Source organism: Pelobates fuscus, chromosome 5, assembly GCF_036172605.1.
Source record: "Pelobates fuscus isolate aPelFus1 chromosome 5, aPelFus1.pri, whole genome shotgun sequence".
NCBI lineage: Eukaryota > Metazoa > Chordata > Amphibia > Anura > Pelobatidae > Pelobates > Pelobates fuscus.
Genome location: NC_086321.1, coordinates 143396656 through 143418187, shown reverse-complemented (window position 1 = coordinate 143418187; position 21532 = coordinate 143396656). Strand labels below are relative to the sequence as shown.

Genomic DNA, 21532 nt, shown 5'->3' with positions numbered 1-21532 from the left:
TAATTGTAATTTAGCTCTTTAAGTGATCAACCAAAAATCATTTTTGTAAGTTCGGTGACATTGTTTCCACACAACACTCACATGTTTGTTTTGCTGATGCACAAAAACATTTTATAATTTTTAAGGTGTTGTTTAACCCCTTAAGGACACAGCTTCAGAAGCTTGTCTTACGCTTAATGACACAAGCAATTTTTGCATTTTCTTGCTGTATGTGTTCAACTTCAATTTGCATCTCTCTCGTTTATTGCACCGACGCATATTATATACTGTTTTTTAGAGGACAGAAAGGGCTTTAATTTGATGTAATATATACATATATATATATATATATATATATATATATATATATATGCTTATTTATTATTAAAAAAAAATAACGAAAAATGCCAAAAAAAAGGAAAAAAATTGTGTTATTTGTACAGTTTTTGCAATAATAATGTGTGCCTAATTAGTGCAGGTTAATGAAAGTAATTAAAAATAAATTAATTTAGTTGTTCTGATTTACAGAATATATAAAGTGTCTGGGATTTTCAGTTTTTTTTGGTAGTTACAGGTCACAAAGCACAAGGAGTAAAATAAACTTTTAATATGGAGCGATTTTAGAATTTGGTATGTTTGTCTTGTAAGCTTAATAGCCATAAAAGAAAACAAAATTGCCACACAAAAGTATATATTTATATAAAGTAAACATCACAGGCTATTGTCCTAAGGTTGTTTTGACACTTTCTAAGTAGCCATTTCACCGCTAATCTCTGCTAAATATTGGAGTAAAATTTAGTATTTTGGGTTTTTTGGCACACAAACTTATAATAAAGAACTTCTCATGTGTATTTTGTAAAGTTGGTTTGTGCTATTCCTGTACAAGGTTTTATTATGTGTTCAGTTACTTCTGCTGAGTACAACGGTACCCCCATTGTATGTCTTTGGCACTATTTCGTGAAGCTACAGTGCCATATAGGAGACCTGTCCGTTTCAACATTTACAGTAGAATTTTGAGAGGCGGATTTAATGGGCCTATGCTTTAATTTGGGGTATTATAGCAGTTTGACTGTTCAAAAAAACCTCACAAAGGCCTACCATTTGTAAAGGTAGACACCTCAGGGTATCTCATATGGTGCATATTGTGCTTTAACATGTCCCCATTTTTTCACCAATATATGCCAAAGTATGTGGTAAAATATAATTTTGGGCATTTTTTACATATGGATTAAATTTTTACTGGGCATTTTGTACATTTCATATGTGTCACTAAGTTCAAACCCCCCAAATCATGCTCAGCTAAGCCTTCCGAGTAAAACAAAATGCCCAATGTATGACCTATACACTATTTTGTGAAGTTACACTGCTGTAAAAGAGACATAACAAGTTAAGTTTTTTAAGTGTGAATTTTCATAGAGGGTTTTGATGCGTCCGTGTCCCACTTTGGAGCACTTGAGCAGGCTACATATTACAACTACACTAGAAAGGCATACCATTTCTTAAAGAAGACATCCCAGGGCAATTCAAAAGGCATATTTTGAACCTTAGCGTGGGATATTTTTTCCGCTAGCTTGTACCAAGTGTAGTGGTAAAAAGCATTTTTTCTGCCTTTTTGACACACAAAGTGAGTTTGCGCAGTATATTTTGCAAACCTTATGTGTACTACGACTGTATAATACTTAATATGTTGCTCAGCTATGTCGGCTGAGTACAGCAATATCCGCGTATGTACCTTTTCCAGGTATATGTGGACATTGAAGGGGCACATTTGAGACACAGCCATTCCAGTTTTTTTCAAACTTTGAATTTTTACGCTGTGTCCATGTCCCATTTTAGAGTATTTTACAAGGCTATATAATCCAATTACTCCATAAAGGCATACCATTTCTTAAAGAAGACATCCCAGGGTAATTCAAAAGGCATATTTTGAACCTTAGCGTGGGATCATTTTTCCGCTCGCTTGTACCAAGTGTAGTGGTAAAGAGCATTTTTTAATGTATTTTTTTACTTTGTAAATCTTTTTTTACTTTGTAAATCTTTTTTTACTTTGTAAAACCCGTTTTTAAACTTTTTTTTTACTTATTAAATGTTTTACATTTTCTTAACTTTTTTACACTTTTACATTTTTATCTAAACTTTTCTTTTACCGTTAACCCTAACTAGTAGTAAGCAGCACTAACAGTAAATTCCCCATTTTCCCCATAACTCCCACCCACCCCAGCTAGCAAAATATATAATTATAAAATATTTAAATGAATTAATTAAATAAATTGAACCCCTGAGGGTTAAAAAAATAAATAAAAGTTAATCCTCAGGGGTTAAAAAAAATTAGATCACAGTATAATACTGCGATCTGTATGTTGATCACTTTAGGCAGTGATCAACTGGCAGGGAAGGGGTTAATTTTTATTTAGACTGGGTAAAGGGGGGTGTTTTTTTTTTTAACTTAAACGTTACTAAAACAGTTAAAAAAAATTTTTTTTTTTACCTTTTTAAAGCTTATTTTTAAAAAAATCTAACGTTAACCCCTAGTTAGCCTAACACCAAATTCCCCAATTCCCCACTAACTTCCACCTATCCCAGCTAGCTAAATATATAATTTTTAAATAATTAAATTAATTAATACAATAAATGTAACCCCTGAGGGTTAAAAAAAATAATAATTAACCCTCAGGGGTTAAAAAACAAAATCAGATGACATTAAAATGTATACCCTGCCAATTGATCACTGTAGTCAGTGATCAATTGGCAGAGAAGGGGTTAATTTTATTAAAACAGGGGAAAGGGGGGGTGGGATTTAACTTTAATTTTTTTTTTACACAGGGGGCAGGATCAGTGAAGAGCCGTCTCCCTGCACTTCACACAGAACCCGGAAGTGCAGGGAGGCGGAAGGTAAGTACATTGAGCACATGTGCTCGCTCTGACATGCTGTCAGAGCGGGCACATGAGCTGGGGAAGCCCAATCCGGTGCTCCCGGTCTGCCTATAATGCAGAGGCAGACCGGAGCACCGTTAACCCCGCGATCGCCGCGATAGCGGCGATCTGGGGTTAACTTTAGTAAATGACGGAAATTTTCCGTCAACGGTCCTTAACTGAAGGACAAGGTTGACGGAAAATTTCCGTCACCGGTCGGGAAGGGGTTAATTAGTTAAATTTTTTCAGTGATGTATCAAGCTTCTTTGGCTGCTGAATTGGATACGGCAGAAATAGCTCATTTAATATATCAATACATTGTTTGTATCATGATTGACTGCTTAAATGAAGATAAGAGGATAATATACAAAGAAGTTGTTAAAAAGTATTAGAATGTGGTTGTGATCCCATCAACATATTATATTATACATTCCAGTAATTTTCTTTAAGTGGGTGTCTTTTAAACTAAATGAATAATATAAACTTATATGTATGTTTATTTATCAACACAAATCATCACTAAATGTAAGATGCTGACCTTGCAGTAGTTTTTGTCATTATTATGTAACTGCTGTCATTTTAACAGAAACTCTATTCAAACAATAGAAATCATGTACAGCACGGTATAATATAAGTAAATCAGGCAGCAGCACTTTAAAAGCTGTATTAAAAAAAAACTTGCCAGAAATAAATATTCAATTTGTCCTCAAAAAATTTATTAATAATTTACAACAGTAATTATACAAAATGTTCAATACACAGCAGTATTGTACTAAGCACAAGTAATAGGAAGTCTAAATCTGGGCCGCTTATGGGCAGTATATTTGCTGACTACATCAAACAGAGGCAATTGATATTCTAGATTATCAACGAATTCTGAGAATATACTACCATTAAATGGCCAAAACTTATATTGCCTAGTTTCTGTGCTCATCACATTGCTGCCATCTGTAGGACATTTTAAATAATTACTACTTTAATACATTTTGGGTGCACTGTTAATAATTATTTCTCGTACAAATCAAAAAAATATTTCAAAGAACAAACCGCATCGTTTCCCAATATCCTCTATAAATGACTTGCCTGCTTCACCACTTCAGCAAGTTCATTTAGTTCAGACGTTTCCTCATCATAGTAGCCACTGTCAGTTAGCTCTGTGTGATTGTCTTGCTCTCCATTTGTGACTGGTGCCAGAGAATCTTCCTCCATTTCTCCTCCATGTTCAATGCTTTTTAAAGCCTTTAGATTTTTAAATGGAATTACATAATTGGCTTTAAAATCAAGATACACAAAAAAGACAAGTGCGTGTTTTTTTTTTTTTAAATTATAGAAATAATCTATCTGGATAATAATTGTTGTGTTGCATTTACAAAACATCTTAAAAGTGTAAACCATGTATTAACAAAATCTCAATAATTTCAGAAAACAACATCTCCTGTATTTTTATACTGCAAATCAGCATGGGTTCTAGTACTACAATAATCCTTCTGAAACAGCTTCTTACCTCTATAAAAGGTTTGGCAAACTTGGTAGCTATTGTTTCTGTTGGAGGTGGTTCTTGAGAAAGCATTACAAATTCTTCAGCTTTTGCCCCAAATCCTGAATCTTCCAGAGGTGAATAAAGTTCAAACAGCTCATGTATAGTTTGCTATGGAAAAATACAAAAATAGTTGTTTTTCTACATCCAGTTAAATCCTCTAACAATGACATCTCATATATTAAATAAAATGATAATAGATAAAAAGGATTTCAGGGCTAGGAATAGAAGATCTCAGTGCTAGACTCGGGGAAGCGAGCTATTTTGATGAAAGAAAGTACCTGAGTTAAGAAAGCCATTGAAAAGTCAGTCCCCTGGGCGGCAACTTCTCTTATCAAATCTTTGGTGCCATTCTTCAGCAACTTCTCTTCAATGGAGTTTCCACTTACAAGTCTAAAAGTAGCGAAATTCATACTTAACTGCAATAATGTGATTATATAACAGTATTTAAAAGCCTTGTGCTGTAAAGTTCAAGTTTAGTTATTCACTAAAGTGAGAATTCAAAGTGAATTTCAAATTTAAGGCCAGAGTAGCTGAACTGAAAGCATAGCTGATTTACATAATTTTTCCAGTTCGGCTATTTTCACCTTAAATTTAAAATTCACTTTGAATTCTCGCTTTAGTAAATAAACTCTAACAAAAAACACAACGTATGGCTCTAGCCACTGTTACCTATAGATGTGGATGTCTTTACTTTTACCGATGCGATCGCACCATGCCTGGGATCTAGAGTCCATCACAGGGTTTAAGTCATTGTCATAAAATATAGCTGTGTCAGCTTCCACATAGGGAACCCCAAGAGAGCAGCTGTGAGTAGATATTAGGACACAGAAAATTCTGGGGTCTTGATTAAAGCTCTTCATTAAATCCTGTGAGAAGAATGTTTCACAAGTTGTAAAAATTACACACAAAGCCAAAAAGAAGCAGTGGATTGGGATGTGAATATTGGTTTTCGTTCTAGATCAGTTCAAGTACATGCTTCAAAAGCAGCAAAACGACTATACTATAAAGCATTAACTGTGAAATAAAGTTATGAAATAAAAAAATATATACTGTATAAAAAAAAGCAACTTTCCCATAAAGGAAGTAATAAGTATGACAGCTCTTCTCACAGCTTTTTGCCTTATTACCAATTGTTTGCACCCTTTGATATGCAAAAATGGCACTTATTAAGCCAGTCCTCTTTATTTTGCCTTTAATATTAATCTCATGCTGGTACTGGCCAGAATAATACATATTGGTGATGATACTCATTCTGCTGCTTTTCAGTACAGAATACTTAGAAAGACTTATTGATACACAGATCTATGATTAAGAATTCTTAGTATGAAATGCATATTTTCTTGAATGTATCTAGCTGGGATGGGCTGCTATTCTTTATATTTCTGTAAAGCTCTATTGTATTGGACACATTTACTCCTGCACTATGGATGAGACACAAACAGAATACTATAGTTTCTTTAATAACTAAAATGCTAATTCTGTTCGATGGATGGTTTCACATTGCACCTTCTCTGAAACAAAATGCTTGGTCCCTCTGAGTACAAAGTGACACTTTCATTTTCGTTTCTCTTCTGTACTTATAGTTTAAATGATTTAGCAAGCTGAGATAGGAAATTGCATACATGGCACTGTTCATAGCTTGCATTCTCATCGATCCTCAGGAAAGTCAAGGAATATGAGTCCAAGAACACTTCCAATAGGTCCAACATATGCAGCATCTGGGAGAAAATCAGAACACGTCGACCTTCAGACCTCAGTTTCCGGAGAAGGATGACCAGAGCCTCCAGCTTCCCTGCGTGTCATATTGAGAGGAAAAATAAGCAAATATCTCTACTATAAACCTGCATCAAGGCAAGCAAATGAGTTAGGACAAATTACCTGTTTGAACATGTCAAATTCATGTAAAATTAACTAATGTTTACCTGTGAATGGTTGTACTAAAGTGTCTCACACATACACCTATGGTCCTTCACAATAATGTATCAGTGATCATAAATCGCATAAGACAGACCACTAATTTTTAAATAAGTGTTGCCACTTTTCCTTTCTACTCACTTTTGCTTCCATAGAATACTCAAAACAATGTTGTTGTTTTTTGTGTGTTTTTTTTAACAAATACTGTGACAAAAAAGCTACTGTGTGACTGGAAGACCATTCCAAAATATATTATTACACATGATGCAGATTTAGAACTTACCTGAATCACACTGGATAAGCTGCAGGTCAGGGAACTGCACACAGTAAGGGGATGTCTTCTCTCGTAGGTCCTTTAGATATGGGGCTGCCTTCTCTCTCAGGCAATGACTCAGGATCTTTATATTATGAGTGTAAGGAGGAGGAGGATGGGGCACTACCAGTGCTGGGGGAGCAGCAACAACAGCTGGCACTACACACTGTGACCTGGATGATGCAGAGGGAGATGGAATTAAACACAATAAAACTGGATAGCATTGATATAACACAATTTGGAGAACTAAGAAAAACATAATGGAAATATTTGGCAGATAATAATTGCATTCAAACAAGTACAGAGTTCAAAATTCCAAGTCCTATGTCCAAGTACAAGTACTAGCCAGGTCTAAAAGTTACTTGTCACTGCAAGCCTGTAGGGTCTATAGTAGACTAACTATAGTCTTCTCAACAGGACTGATTTTTCACTTGCCACTGGCTAGTGAAAATTTGAGTCCTGATATTCATTATTTTTGTAGAATAATCTGATCATTTACTAACCTTGCAGAATCAGTAGCTACTCATTTATTTAAAAAAAAAAAAAAAATTCATTTATTCATGAATAGGGAGCCACTGATTGGCTTAGAGAGTCAGTTGATAGCTCTAGAAAAATCATTGGCTCCACTGCCTGGCGGCACACCGCACTTACGTTGAAGAAAGCAGATACCGCTATGGACAGGGAGATACGGTGCTGGAGAGCAACCTTTGGGGTTGAACCATTCGAGAAGGTTAAACCCCTTTAGGTAAGAAAGCACTCAGGACATCTGGGTACCATAACAACTTAATTTAAATTAAGTTGTTATGGCACCCATACAGTTCTTACATTAAAGAACCCTTTGATTCCTTGTGATTAATTGATAGTCCAAAATAAACACAATAATTTTTTTGAAAAATATTGATGTTCTGAAGATATGCAACCAGAATATTATACTTTACTAAAATTACATCAAGACAGAAAATGTAATCCGTCTCCACATGCCACTGACAACCACCTTCTAGCGTGATATTCCAGGACAGTTTTCTGCTGTTCAGGGGACAATATAAGGTGCCTCAGTGGATTTCTAGAATTCTCAGGACAGCGGGAAGATAAAAGGCAGTTTGCATAGCCAGCCCAGCGCCAATGGCTGTTGCCCATGTTATGTCGAAAACCAGCAGAGTCCAGCGAGAAAAGTGACAGCAAATCTGAGCCATACAGCGGGGCCTGTGTGCAGCGCCGTTCGTTACAGGTGAAAAGGTGGTCCAGGCGCTCCTTCAACCCGCGTGGCTTATCTTCTGCTACTTCCTGTTGGAAAAATTTTTTTTTTTATTTCCTTTCATTTACATGTGCATTAATGCAAACCCACATGCATTTATATGTACACAAGACTAGTCTCTGTTCGCAGTGCATAGTATCTAAACATTAACTGATGGCAGCAATTAGTATAATTAGTGAATAATGATAGCAATAATAATTACAATTAAATTAATAACGCAATTATATGAGTAAATGAAACTGCACATGGAAAACATAATCATCAAAGAATGAAGAATGCAGGCTTTCGGCTGTTCCAGTTTTCTAAAAGTTTTAAAAACATGATGATATCAAGTATCTCTGAAAACTGAAGCTTAGTACCTGCGCTAGCACTGCTGGGTTTGGTGAAGACTTCAGGCCAACTGCAGGCTCCACACACCCAGAATGGGACAGTAGATTTCTACCTTGTATTCCTATACAAAATCATTAATAACAAAACATATATTCAGTGCCATGATTGCCATGCATTTGTTATTACCATAAAAAGACAACAATTTTAACATTTCCCAATGTACTGCCCAGGGCTTCTAACACTACCAAACTTCTGGCTGTGCTTTTACTAGAAGTTTCTGTGGTCGTTTTACACAAATTTTTTTACTCAAAGGCATCTGCTTCATTGCAATAGGAAATCATTATTTAAAGTTCTCTCTATGAGTTTACTCTTGACATGCTCTGCTTTTAATTTCCCAGAAGACACGGATTACAATGAACAGAAACAGTAGTGTGGTCCAGGCAAGCTAGATAAAGACCTAATTGAAGGTCGAAACGTTGCTGTGCCCAGTGGTGTATTTTGGATTTGTGCTGCCCTAGGCACGACTAAATTCGGGCACCTCCAAAATCTAAATTTGCCACCCTAATTCGTGTCAAAGCCACTTTTTGGACTGACAGACACATGCCCTCATTGATACATGCACTGATATACACTCACTGGCACACACTGTTTAACCAACACACCCACTCACTGACAGACACACACTCTCAGATACACATAAAATGACACACACACACACACACACACACACTTTCACTCACTCACAGACACACACTGACAGCTACACTCACTCACTCACGGTAAGGTGGACAGCCCCAGAACATGAGGCAAACAAGGCATTTGTCTGGAAGCTTGGGGTGGCATTTGGGGCGCCCCACGAAAGTGCCACCCTAGGCAAATGCCTTGTTTGCCTTGTGGTAAATACATCCCTGGCTGTGCCTATTCTGTTATTCCAGTAAAACTGCTACAGTGCTTTCCTTGAGTGCCTGGATCACAATACATTTTCTACTCTACTCTGAAAACAATTTGGCAGCCTAGGTTCTGGTTCGCAACAAGGATAATGAATATATAGAAGTGTGAAAACTCCCTATTCCTTAGGAACTGATTAAAATGAAGACACCTATGCAGAAAACGTATGTAAAACAAGCTGTTTGAATAATGAGTGTTTTTCTTTCGAGATAACTATTATGCTCTAGATATTATTGATTCATACCTGTCTGAGGAGAGGCAGGAACACTAGGAAGTGTAGATGAATGCTGGTTTCCAATAGAATTCATTGCATTTTGGATGGGGACTCCTGGAGTTACTGTTTGCATTACAACTGGTCCAGGTGGCCGCAGGTACTGTTGTCCAGGTGCTGACACAATCTGGAGGACACTTCCTGCATTTGAGAGACAAATCGTTTTTATGATATTAATATGTAAAAATGTAAAATTTCAAAAATATAGTGACAGAGCATTTACAGATTGCTAGCTATAGAAAAAATATTCTGCGTCACAAAGTGGATAAACTAAGTTAACATTTTTTGCACAAGAGTTGTTCACATACATACAAGGCAGCTAAAATATGTTCTTTATCAATAATTCCTTTTTATTGAACCAACTCTCTAAAGTCCAATCTACAAAATTCTAACTATTTTACCATTTTAACACTAATCCAAATAGAATAACCTATAAATCTCATTTACAGTGTAATTTTGCTTGTCGAATTTAGACTACTATAGCTCAAATTATGGGGCTACACAATTTTAGCCACATACTGTCAATATCACTATCGGAAACTCTAAACATAAAGATATATTATTGTACACAAATCCTAATGCCCTAATAACCTCATTAATATACTCCAAATTACCTATACTCTGGTATTCATTTGTTATTGTTTTAGTGAGACTGTTTTAACATGTGATTACTGTATTGGCCAGAGTTAGAAGAACATAAAATTATAATTAAGAAGATCTACCCAAAATATTAATTGCTTAGCTGTCAAAAAGCAACTTATATTTAAGCACAAATATGAACTTAGATTTCACACTTCCTTTATTGCAAGATGGAATATGCATCTAAAATTATTTGCATATTACTTATAATTATCAAGGTGGACATTTACTTTGTGTACTCTTTAAACACAAACCATGTAATCTTCACCCCAATACCCCAATACTCTAATATTGTATGAGCGTACCTTGAAGTTGCAGCGGCTGGCCTGCAGTGAGCTGACGTAGCTGGCTCTGAGACAAGGTAAATGTATTTCCCTGGAATTGCAAGGTAACTGGTGTTTTGGGTTGTGCGATCCTCCCTTGGGCTCCACCAGCAGCTAACTGACCAATTTTAACCACATCTCCACCTATAGAAACGAACAAGGGATTTAATCACACATCAGATCACAAATGGATTGCCATCTACAAAGGCATACAAAGGTTGTTACTGACTCAAACAGTAGTTTCAGAACAGACTAAAATCTAAATTTTTTAGAACTATTCTCTAGGTAGAGTCAGATAGAGAGAGAAAAAGACAGACAGACAATTGTGCCTGGGACAAAAGCACCAGCACAGCATGCTAGGAGCTGGAAAAAACAAGTCAACGAAGAACCATATGTTAAACTACATAATACAAAATAACCAATGCCCACTCTCCTGTTCTTACTCTGAGTAGCAGAGGCTGTTGTCAGTGGAGAGCGTCCTCGTGCTTGTCCTTGCTGTGTGACGGTGGCTGTGGTTGTGGTCACCATGCGGGATGCTGGTGTGCTAGGAAAGGTAACAGTTCGTCCCTCTGGCTTTTGGCCATAAAGGATCGGCAGAAACAGTCTGCAATGTTGAAAATACATAAGTGGATACAGTGACTGAAAAATCTTATACTTGTAATAAAATAAATGTATTTGATTCATCATATAATTATTTGAATAAAAGCAGTATGTGAATCCTGTCAAAACCCATATTTTTGAGTCAGCAAGCATACAATAGCTCTGTAAGTTAATGATTGCTAACTACAAGAGATGTCAAAACACATAATAAAATATGCTAGCAAAGTCTGTTTGCTAGAAACACATACCTGCTGGGCTTAATTTTCATGGAATTGGGACGAGGAGCAGGGTCAGGTGAATTATAAATCTCCTCAATCAGCTTCCTGGTCACTTTTTGTCCAGGCAAAACCTGAGCTTCGTAACGGGTCATTTTATTTTCCAGCCCAACCAGATCAAACAGAGACAGGTCTGCACTCTAGCATGCCATAAAAAGAATGATTAGGTTAAACAGCACAGAGTGATTCGACACATGCACACCAATAATCTTCAAGAAAAGTGCTTTAATCAATCAGTAAATAGCAAACTGAAGTAGTCACTAAAGGGACACAAAATAAATCTTCTACCTCAATATTATCACTGGGCAGCAGTATGCTTTCAGAAGATAAATATATTTACAAATGAAAATAAGTAAAGATAAAGGAAAGGCAACTTTAATAAAATAAGTGATCTGTGTAGAGAAATCGGGACAAAATTACAGAGCCAGTCTCTACTAGATACTCTGTATCTGTATATTAATTTAGAATTTCAATCTGCGTTTGTTACTGTTACCTTCCAAGGGTCATATTCGAGTGCCCTCAGTACTAGAGATGCCGATTTATACTTCAGGGTTTCCAACACGTAGGAGGAATGTTCAGGACGTGGATCCACCAGCTCTGGATGGTTACAAATCCTCTGCAACTGCACCAAAACATGGAGAACGCTGACAAAATGGCCACCTTTCAGAGCATCTTGAGTCCTGCATGAAATAAAAATCAAAAGTAATTTCTTATAATTTATTTATTTATTTATTTTTAAGCATTAGAATGGAGTTGTGAGCTATAGAAGTATTATATGTAGTTGTATTTTTTTCCATGAGATTTTTTAAGTTTCATATATTATCATATATGTAAAACACATTAATTTCCAAAGTAAATGTGTCAGGAAAAAGTTTGCATTTCCCACTCATTTGCCATTGGACTCTGTTGAACAAGCTGTTGACGTGCTTTCAGATTCTCCTGAAAGACACTGGATGATGCTAAACAGGAAGTGATCAGAGGATGATCCAGTTGTTCTGCTGGGGTTCCTAATGAACACTAAATATTAATTTTAATATGAGGTTGCTCTTTTAAATTACAGCTATTTTGTCATATTTATCCAGCAGAAAACTATTGGCCTTTCAGTGTTGTTTACAAAATTAAAATTTCAAAGTGAATTTTAATTTAAGGGCAAAGTTGCCAAACTGGAAGTATAGCTGACTTGGAGATTATGTTCAGTTTAGTTATTTTACCTTGAGTTTGAAATGCACTTTGAATTTTCACTTTAGTGAATAATTTTGTTCGGGTTCCTTTAAATATAATTTAATCAACTAGAATTTGCAGGTGCAGCCTGTTTCGTCCTTTGTTTTATTCAGCATATAACAAAACTGTCAAAAGAGTATTTTGTAACATTTAGGATATCTTTAATAAAACCAGTGAAAAAAATGCACACTGTGTTTGGCTTAATACTTGTGGAAATGTATTACTACCCAGCAAAAAGCAATATAACTGAATTTCCAAGAATGTGGTTCTTTTATTTTTTTTACTTTAAAACTTTTTCTTAAAGAGTATTTGCATAACAAAAGCAAAACCGTCTATATAACCTTTGCAAAAGAATCTCAACATAGTCAAGCAGTGAGTAATATGTCAGACTTTGCAGAAGCAGTGGGAAAAATACAGTAAGGAGTTAAATGTATAACTCCCAAGCAAGCATATGCACATTTAGCAGTTTGATACCAAACATTTTGCTATAGCTAAGAAAGTGACTATTGGTCCAAAATAAACACATTGGTACCCATAATCCAGGCAATAATCACAAGACTTCTAGTTCTCTGTTTTCCTATTATACCACTAACACCTCATTACTGAAAAACCATGCCTGTGAATTTACTCACAAAATAATATAGGAAATGTACAGAGCTTCAACTATAAACAATACGAGGGAACAGGAGCATTGTCTCTGCAGTCATCACTGCAGGAAGAACAGATCCTGGCGATTTGCTTCATAGAAGGGACATTTAAAGGTTGAATATTTTCTTCTCCAACACTTTGGATATGCTAGAGCTTTCTATAAGCTTTTGAAGAATTTGACATATTCTACTCAGTCAAAAGAAAAAAAATATACCTGAAGCCAAGTAATGTGAATACTTGGGGTAATTTTGTTTGTGCACCAATAGCTAGTTGTTTTATTTTGTAGTAGCCTGCTCTTGTTTTTTTCATAACAGACATATGTATAAATTGTTAAATGTTTAGTTTTTTCTTGAAATTTATATTGAAGCAGCACTGAAGGACAAGCTGCAAAAAAAAATGTAAAATATCCTTTTTATGTTATACATTATAATGTTTTTCTTTTAATTACAGTGTATGGTTTTCTTTATATTGGATAACGAAGTACGTTTTCTCCATATACGGGTTAACAGTAGTCTAGTGCAACATAAATATTTATTGATTTATTTTCAAAGAAACATTTATACAACCAATACAAGCAAAGTATAAATGTAAATCTATAGATAATATAAAAAAGAAGCTTGAGAAATATGATGTAAATAAGCAGGATTTTAGCAATTTGGACAAACCACTAAAGAGCATAGAATTGTTTACTTCTGGTATTGGAACATGATCATAAAAGATCATAAATGTGTTGGTTAATCTACAGTGTTTGCCTGTCTCTCCAGAGCAATAAGATATAATGTAAAGAGCTCCAAGATATCCAGGTCTACAGCAATAGTGATATTACTTCTCCCAGTAAGCGCCATGGGTTAGAATGTTTTATTTAAAGCCAGGTAAATCTACCCTAGGATAATATGCAGTCAGAAACAAAATTGGCAAGCAGTGAGAAGGTGAATCTCTATCCCTGTAGAGCAAACCGTTACAGAATGAAAAGAGCTTCTGAGTAGTTAGTTCTGTGACAGAAGCTTTCTTTAGAAATGAAAAACCTCTGCAAAAATAATAATTCAAAAGCCAGACAAGGGCACAAAAAAAAAGTTTTACTATTCACACTAGGCAGTAGATTAGAGTCTCAAAGAACAAGAAATGTCAGCCATATTAACATTTGAACATACTTTCAGAAGCAATAAAACCCAGCATATTGCCATTAGATATTCTCCGTCTTCAAATTTCCATGAGGGATCTCATTCTCTATTAACTAAAGCAGTGATATTCGAACCTGTTTCTGACATGTCAAGTAGCACTTTAGTCCTAACATTTCAGAACTTTATGGCACTTTATACAAAACTGCCACTATTATAGGTATTTCCACAGATAAAAGTACTAACTACTAAGTACTAGGAAAATCTCTTAGTAACATTATAAGGTTGTGAAGAAAGTTGAGAGGCTCTGATCTGTTTTAAAACCTATAGTAGGTATCATTTTCATGCTATTTAATTGACTGACCTAATGGCCTGAAGTCATCTTAATATGTGAAATGTACCAAGATAAGGAAATCTAGGGAAAGGAATAGATTTATTTTACATACCAATCTGGCAATAAAATCCATTGAGTTACCAAGTGGTAGGTAACAATATTCACATATTATGTTTAAGGAACATACTAATATTACATATACATACTTTGAAATCAGTGTTTTTATGAGATGCATTAGATGCTTTCTGAATGATTAAGCTGCGGTAGACACTGTCAGTTTAAGACAAAAAGGGGACAGGCTATGTGCATGTAAACCACTTCATATTGCTGTGCCCACTATATACCACCTGATGTGTGTATATATATATATATATATATATATATATATATATATATATATATATATATATATATATATATATATATAAATATAAAATGGTTAGTGGCTGTGTTTTCAAAACTTTGAATGAATTGAGAAAATAACTGACCCAGTTTGTAGAATTACATCCTCATACAAAGCCTTCTGACGATTGGAAAGTCGACATTTCAATACATGGTCATATTTTTTGGTGAGCTGTTTATCCACTTCTCTTTTTGATCTCCGTAAAATGAAGGGACGGACTGTCTGAAAGATGCAACACAATAGTCCACATAAAGAGTAAAAAAATTAAAACAACAAATATATAGTATACACACACAAATACATTGTGCTCTGTCACATGGGAAGGCAGGTGCCTACTGTGCTTTATTGTAAGCCCCTCAAAAATGTGGGGCAATTTCTGCGCCACCTCCTCGGACCCATAAGGCTACTGCCGGGCCACCTTTACACCCTGGGAACTAAACTAGCTGCAACATGTATTATGCCTGCATTTATGCCGGTCTGTAAACACAAATTTGGCAGAGGTTAATTATTAAATGGCAAAATGAAAAGTGGGTATATTGTACTTAGGGAAGCACACTTGGTTTACTTTTGCTGGTGGTCTTTGGCTTTCTTGACCATACACTGCTAATGTAGCACATTTAAAAATTTTTTAACTTTAAACAACTATGCCTTTTTTGTAATACACGATTTAAAACTGCCAAAGATGACTTAATAAATATATGTTGATGTATTTTCTTTACCTGCACTATTAGATCCAAAACTGTGGAATAAAAACAAAAAACAAATTTCTCCCCTTTTATTGTTTTCACACTACTGATGACTTATCAAATGATATATTGTAAAGCGCTACAGAATCTGTTGGCGCTACATAAATGGCAATAATAATATATGGTATCCATAGAAAACATATATACAGTCATGGGAAAAAGAAAGTACCTCCTCTTTGAATTCTACGGTTTTACATATCAGGACATAATAACAATCATCTGTTTTTTAGCAGGTCTTAAAATTAGGTAAATAGAACCTAGGATGAACAACACATATACACCATGTCACGATTTATTTACCAAAAATAAAGCCAAAATGGAGAAGCCATGTGCAAAAATCTAAGTACACCTTGTGATTCAATAGCTTGTAAAACCATCTTTAGCAGCAATAATGAAGTATGAGTTTATCAGTATCTCACATCATTGGGGAGGAATTTTGGCCCATTATTCTTTACAACGTTGCTTCAGTTCATTGAGATTTGCTGGTGTACAAACTATTAAATCATAAGGTGTACGTAGTAGACATGTGCAATTCGGTTCAGTCCGAATTGAAATTCGGACGAATTTCAGACATTTGGATGCTTCCGAATGTCCGAATGGCCAAAGTGCCGAATTTCCGAAGTGCCGAATTTCCGAAGTGCCGAATTTCTGAAGTCCGAACCGAACCAAATTTCCAAAGTGCCGAATTTCCAAAGTCCAAACCGAATTGCCGAATTTCCAAAGTGACAAATTTCGGAAGTGCCAAACCAAACCGAATTGCCGAAATGCTTCGGACTTCTGAAAAGTGGCAAAATGGGTTGGGGTAGGATTGGGGTTGCGGTAGGGTTAGGGATAGGGTTAGGAGAAGTGTTAGGGGTAGGGTTAGGAGTACGGTTAGGGTTGGGTTAGGAGTAGGGTTAAGGTTGGGTTAGGAGTAGGGTTAGGGTAGGCTAAGGAGTAGGGTTAGGGTTGGGCCTGGAGTAGGGTTAGGGTATGGTTAGGAGTAGGGTTAGGGATAGGGTCTGGGTTAGGGTTGGGTAAGGAGTAGGGTTAGGGTAGGGTTAGGTTAGGAGTAGGGTTAGGATTAGAGTTAGGAGTAAGACAACTCTAACTCTATTCTTAATTCAATACTTACCCTACTCCTAACCCTAACCTAACCCTACTCCTAACCCAGCCCTAACCCTAACCATACTCCTAACCCAACCCTTATCCTACCCAAACCCTACTCTTAACCCTAACCCTACTCCTAACCCAGCCCTAACCCTACTCCTAACCTGCCTCCTAACCCTACTCCTAACCCAACCCTAACCCTACTCCTAACCCAGCCCTAACCCTAACCCAACCCTACTCCTAACCCAAACCTAGCCCTACTCCTAACCCTACTGTTAACCCTAACCCTACTCCTAACCCAACCCTAACCCTACTCCTAACCTAACCCTAACCCAACCCTACTCCTAACCCTAATCTAACCCTACTCCTAACCCAACCCTAATCCTACCCCTAACTTAACCCTAATCCTACTCCTAACCCAAACCTAACCCTACTCCTAACCCTAACCTTACTCCTAACCCAACCCAACCCAAGCCTAACCCCAACCCTAACCTTACTCCTAACCCAACCCTAACCCTACACTTACCCTAAGTGCCAAAGTGCAGAATTTCTGAAGTGCCGAATTCACAAACTTCCGAAACAAAACGAAGTGACGAACCGAACCGCCGAAGTCCTGAATTTCAGAAGTGCTGAAGTGCCGAACCGAACCGAATTGCCGAAGTCACGAATTTCGGAATGCCGAACATAATTTGTCCATGAACATCCCTAGTACTTAGGTTTTCACACATGTCTTCTCCATTTTGGTTTTATTTTTGTTTAAAAAAAAAAAAAAACATGACACAGCTGTATGTCCTGATATGTAACATCACAGAATTCAAAGAGGGTGTGCTTTATTTTTCCCATGACTGTATATATCAAAGCTAAACAATGTTCCAGAAAAAAAAACATTATCAGTCCTTTAAAAAAAAAAATTATGATATGTGTGAGAGCACTGAATGAGAGAGTTTGATGTAACAGTTAAGCAGGCACATTGAAAACACCTGGTCTTACAAATAAGGACATCAAACTGATTGATGAGAACTGATTTGTGATGGAGTCGTTACTAAAAAAAACCAAGAATTGTGTGTTCTTTACAATAAACAGATTTATCTGGGCATATTAGTTACTCAACTTAAGCTTTGTAAGACATACAACATCAACTTACCCTGTGTAACATTATAAACATCTTGTGACAGTTTTCTTGATTTTCCTCTACACCGCCTTTAACAGGGAAATCAAGATACTCCTTAGATAATCCTGGTATTAGAAAGTGCAGCATAGTCCAGTGGTCCCTCCACGTGTTCTGCAGGGGAGTGTCTCTGAGCAGCAGCCGATTCTGACTGAAAGTAGGGCATGTATTGATCAATAAATAAAATAGTGATCAATAAAACAAATAGAACTAAGTTCCTGGTTAAATATGGCCCTTCACCAACAATTCACTATGAAGTTATTTTAGAAAATAAAAATATACCATAGCATTTATTTGAAACAAAAAAAGGAATTGTTTTGTGTAGACTGTTAAGGGGAAATGATGTCATCTAGCACAATTTTGACTTCTTATCTATTTGTCCTTCCTTTTTAATATATATTGTAGGCATAAAAAATTGTAGAGCTAATAGGGTACAACCCTTATCTCAAAATATCTGAGACAGGGTCTGAAATATTAACACAGAAGCTTAATACCATATTGACACATATTGTAAATATTTTTTTAAAAAATGGATAAATAGCTGATAAAACTAAAACTATGACAAAAACAGATAATGGATATTTAATAGAAAAAAAATGGTTGACTATCCTGCTTATGGATATATATATTTTTGCTTATGTACAGCACTTTCTTTTTTATTGTCTTTATTTTGTTTTTGCAGGAAAACAACACAACACATACAAAGTGTACATAGCAAGAGTCAGTATCGGGCAAAGTATGATCCAAGTAGTCACACAGTGGTCCTCAGAGGAGCAGAGTTCTTATGGGTATTTTTAAGGAGCAAGATGGCATTTATGGGAATGGATGTTTATAAACATGTATGTAAAAATAATATCTGTATACGGGAACAATGAGCACATTCAGCAACATTTAAAACAATCTTCATAACACAGGGCATTACAACCTTATAATGCATTCAACACAAAATCCAAAGAGTGTGCTCATATCTTATTTTCCTACCCTCTCTACAATGAAATCATGACACTTTCACTCCACACCTGCTGTGAAGTGTGGATGAGGGGGGTCACCATTTCTCAGAAGAAGAGTAGAGGGACAGAATAGAGCTCTGACAGGACAAGTGGTGAAAAATATAAGTAAAATGATGCCTTATGAGCTACACCGTTCATAAAGTCTCACTAATCTTCTAATTGTTATACAATGCAAATTAACAGATAGCAAAGGTGTCCACACTCTTGACAGGGAAAAGGTTAATATGTTATAATCACATAACATATTGTAGTTGTAACCTGCATGTAGTATGCTATACAATGTTTTTCATATTTTTCAAGCCACCTTGGTAGATTGAATACGGCATCCCAATGCTTCTCGGTCATATTTTTGATCTGATGAACTTCATCCATGACAAGATACTTCCACCTCATTTTCATGAAGGCTTGGTGGCCCTTAAACAGCTGCTTATATGAGGTGATGCACACATTAAAGCTGTTCGGTTCCTCCCATTTCTACAACACAGACAGCAGGAATAGAATGCTAGTCAAAGAATGTTTTGCAATATCTCCTAAATGTAATGTTAGTCAATAGGAAGTATCTAACTGACAAAACAATGTTTACATATTCAAATAACACTGTGATATCAATATGCTAAGATGGGCAATATTAATCACTGTGGAAAAATATACTAAGAAGAAAGACAGTATAATCAATGTGGCCAAATTAATCAATATTTTTTATGGATATCATTGGATATCAACGCCACCAACGCATAACATGTTTTATTTACATACCTTTTATAAACAACCTCAACATGCAAGTCTGCACATTAAAGTTAAAACATACAAACAGTAAAGCAATAACAAAAACATTAACATCAGTAATAGCTCTTCACAAGAAATGCAGCCCAATGAAAGAACCTTGGTAAACATGACTTGCTATAATAAGGTTTATGAGGGATAGATTAGACAGGACAGTCAGTTACCTGTAGTGTTCACAATCAATGTTTCCTATTCTCAATGTGAACATTTGCACCAATGTGTTATGTAACATTCAGTTAGATCAAAGACACATCCAATAATTTACCTGTCTCTTTTTCCTGAGTTCTGTCTGCCTACCAAAATATAGCAGGAGTTTTATCCCAGGGCACCATCGCTTAAATTCTAGCTCCCACTTCAGAATCTTACAACTGCGCACTATGAAGAGGTGTGGGCCCCAGTTTCCTGAAAACAACAGAAAATGTTATGTATTGTGAGTTCCAAAGTCACAAGAAAACTAAAATAACAAATTCGAGAATAAACATGCTCTGTAACAATATAAGAAACACATAAATTGGTTTCAAAGACATTTGTTGAAAACTGGGATGCTGGGACTTCTGTATTAATCTTTCAAGGTTACAAAAGCACCAATTTGCAGTCTGCATAAGCATTAGCTGATTGGTATGTGTAATTTTCTCTAAGGTCATTTTTTTACAGGTAAAGGAACATTTTGATTATTCAATTTTGTGAACAGCAGTGGCAGCCAAAATTAAAATTGCCAGATAAACTATAATAAATGATATATTTTTAAAGGTAACATCTTTGCATACTAAGTACAAGGATGACACTTTCATTCTAAAAACTGCTAAAGAAAGTTAAACCATGTTCTGTTCAAGGTTAGAGCATCAGTCATACATAGTGACAAGACATAAAAAAAAACTAAAATATGCTCACCTTCTTTACAGGCCAAGTGCGCCATTAGAGCTATAACCTGAACGTTTTTCCCAAGTCCTCCTTCATCAGCCAAAATTCCATTAAGGTTCTGCTTGTAGAGTTTCGCTAACCAGTCCAGACCTACATGTTGGTAATCTCGGAGGTTTCCGTGGAGCAAAGTTGGCGGACTTGTTTTTATCTACAAACATAAAAGATAATAACTGAATACGGACATTTACAAATGTTCAGGCACTTACACATTTGATACTTGGTGTAACCTGCAGTATAGATTGCTGTTACTTACGCTAAGTGTTAGTTAGATAGTTTTGAGCAATAGTTTTTGTTTATCTTAACTAAATAATGTTATGGCTGTACTTGAAATGAACACAAGTCACAAAAAAATATTCCCTGCACAGAAAATTACTTTGTGTGCATTTTTTCTCTCTAACAAGTGCATTGTTAAAAACACATCATAGTAGGTATGTGTCAAAATATTTTTTTTTAATAAAAGAAAAAAATGCTGAAGAGCATGCACCCAGTTATATAGTAACAGAGAAACAGGTACTGAATGAGTAAATAAGAAATAGCAGAAATTAATTGTAATGGTTTTATTAATAGGTACCAAATTGCAATCATACTACAATCACAGTGTCTACGGCCAGGTAAGCTTCAATACATATAATGATACCTAAAAATAAACAGAGAATGTAGCTGTTTGCAATATGCTCACATTTAAGAAATATATATTAATAACAAAGAACTATATAAACACTTAGTAATTTGTTTGCAGTTGTGTCCTATTTAAAGGGACACTGTAGGCACTGTATTGCATTAATTAAAGG

The 21532-nt window shown here is 35.7% G+C and overlaps 1 protein-coding gene across 1 annotated transcript in view; it reads right to left on the bottom strand.

Annotated features, from left to right (window-relative positions):
* Positions 1–21532, bottom strand: part of LOC134610966 (E1A-binding protein p400-like) — a 156500-nt gene that overhangs the window by 45781 nt on the left and 89187 nt on the right. Inside the window, exons 16-33 of the mRNA XM_063454391.1 lie at positions 20712–20889; positions 20086–20222; positions 19342–19511; positions 18004–18178; positions 15110–15246; positions 11794–11980; positions 11274–11440; positions 10869–11029; positions 10408–10569; positions 9437–9604; positions 8274–8365; positions 7654–7943; positions 6630–6832; positions 6055–6224; positions 5102–5298; positions 4711–4822; positions 4397–4540; positions 3976–4131 (exon numbers count right to left, since the gene is read on the bottom strand). Of these exons, the coding sequence (XP_063310461.1) occupies positions 3976–4131; positions 4397–4540; positions 4711–4822; positions 5102–5298; positions 6055–6224; positions 6630–6832; positions 7654–7943; positions 8274–8365; positions 9437–9604; positions 10408–10569; positions 10869–11029; positions 11274–11440; positions 11794–11980; positions 15110–15246; positions 18004–18178; positions 19342–19511; positions 20086–20222; positions 20712–20889 (3006 nt within the window). The remainder of the gene's footprint in view (positions 1–3975; positions 4132–4396; positions 4541–4710; positions 4823–5101; positions 5299–6054; positions 6225–6629; positions 6833–7653; positions 7944–8273; positions 8366–9436; positions 9605–10407; positions 10570–10868; positions 11030–11273; positions 11441–11793; positions 11981–15109; positions 15247–18003; positions 18179–19341; positions 19512–20085; positions 20223–20711; positions 20890–21532) is intronic.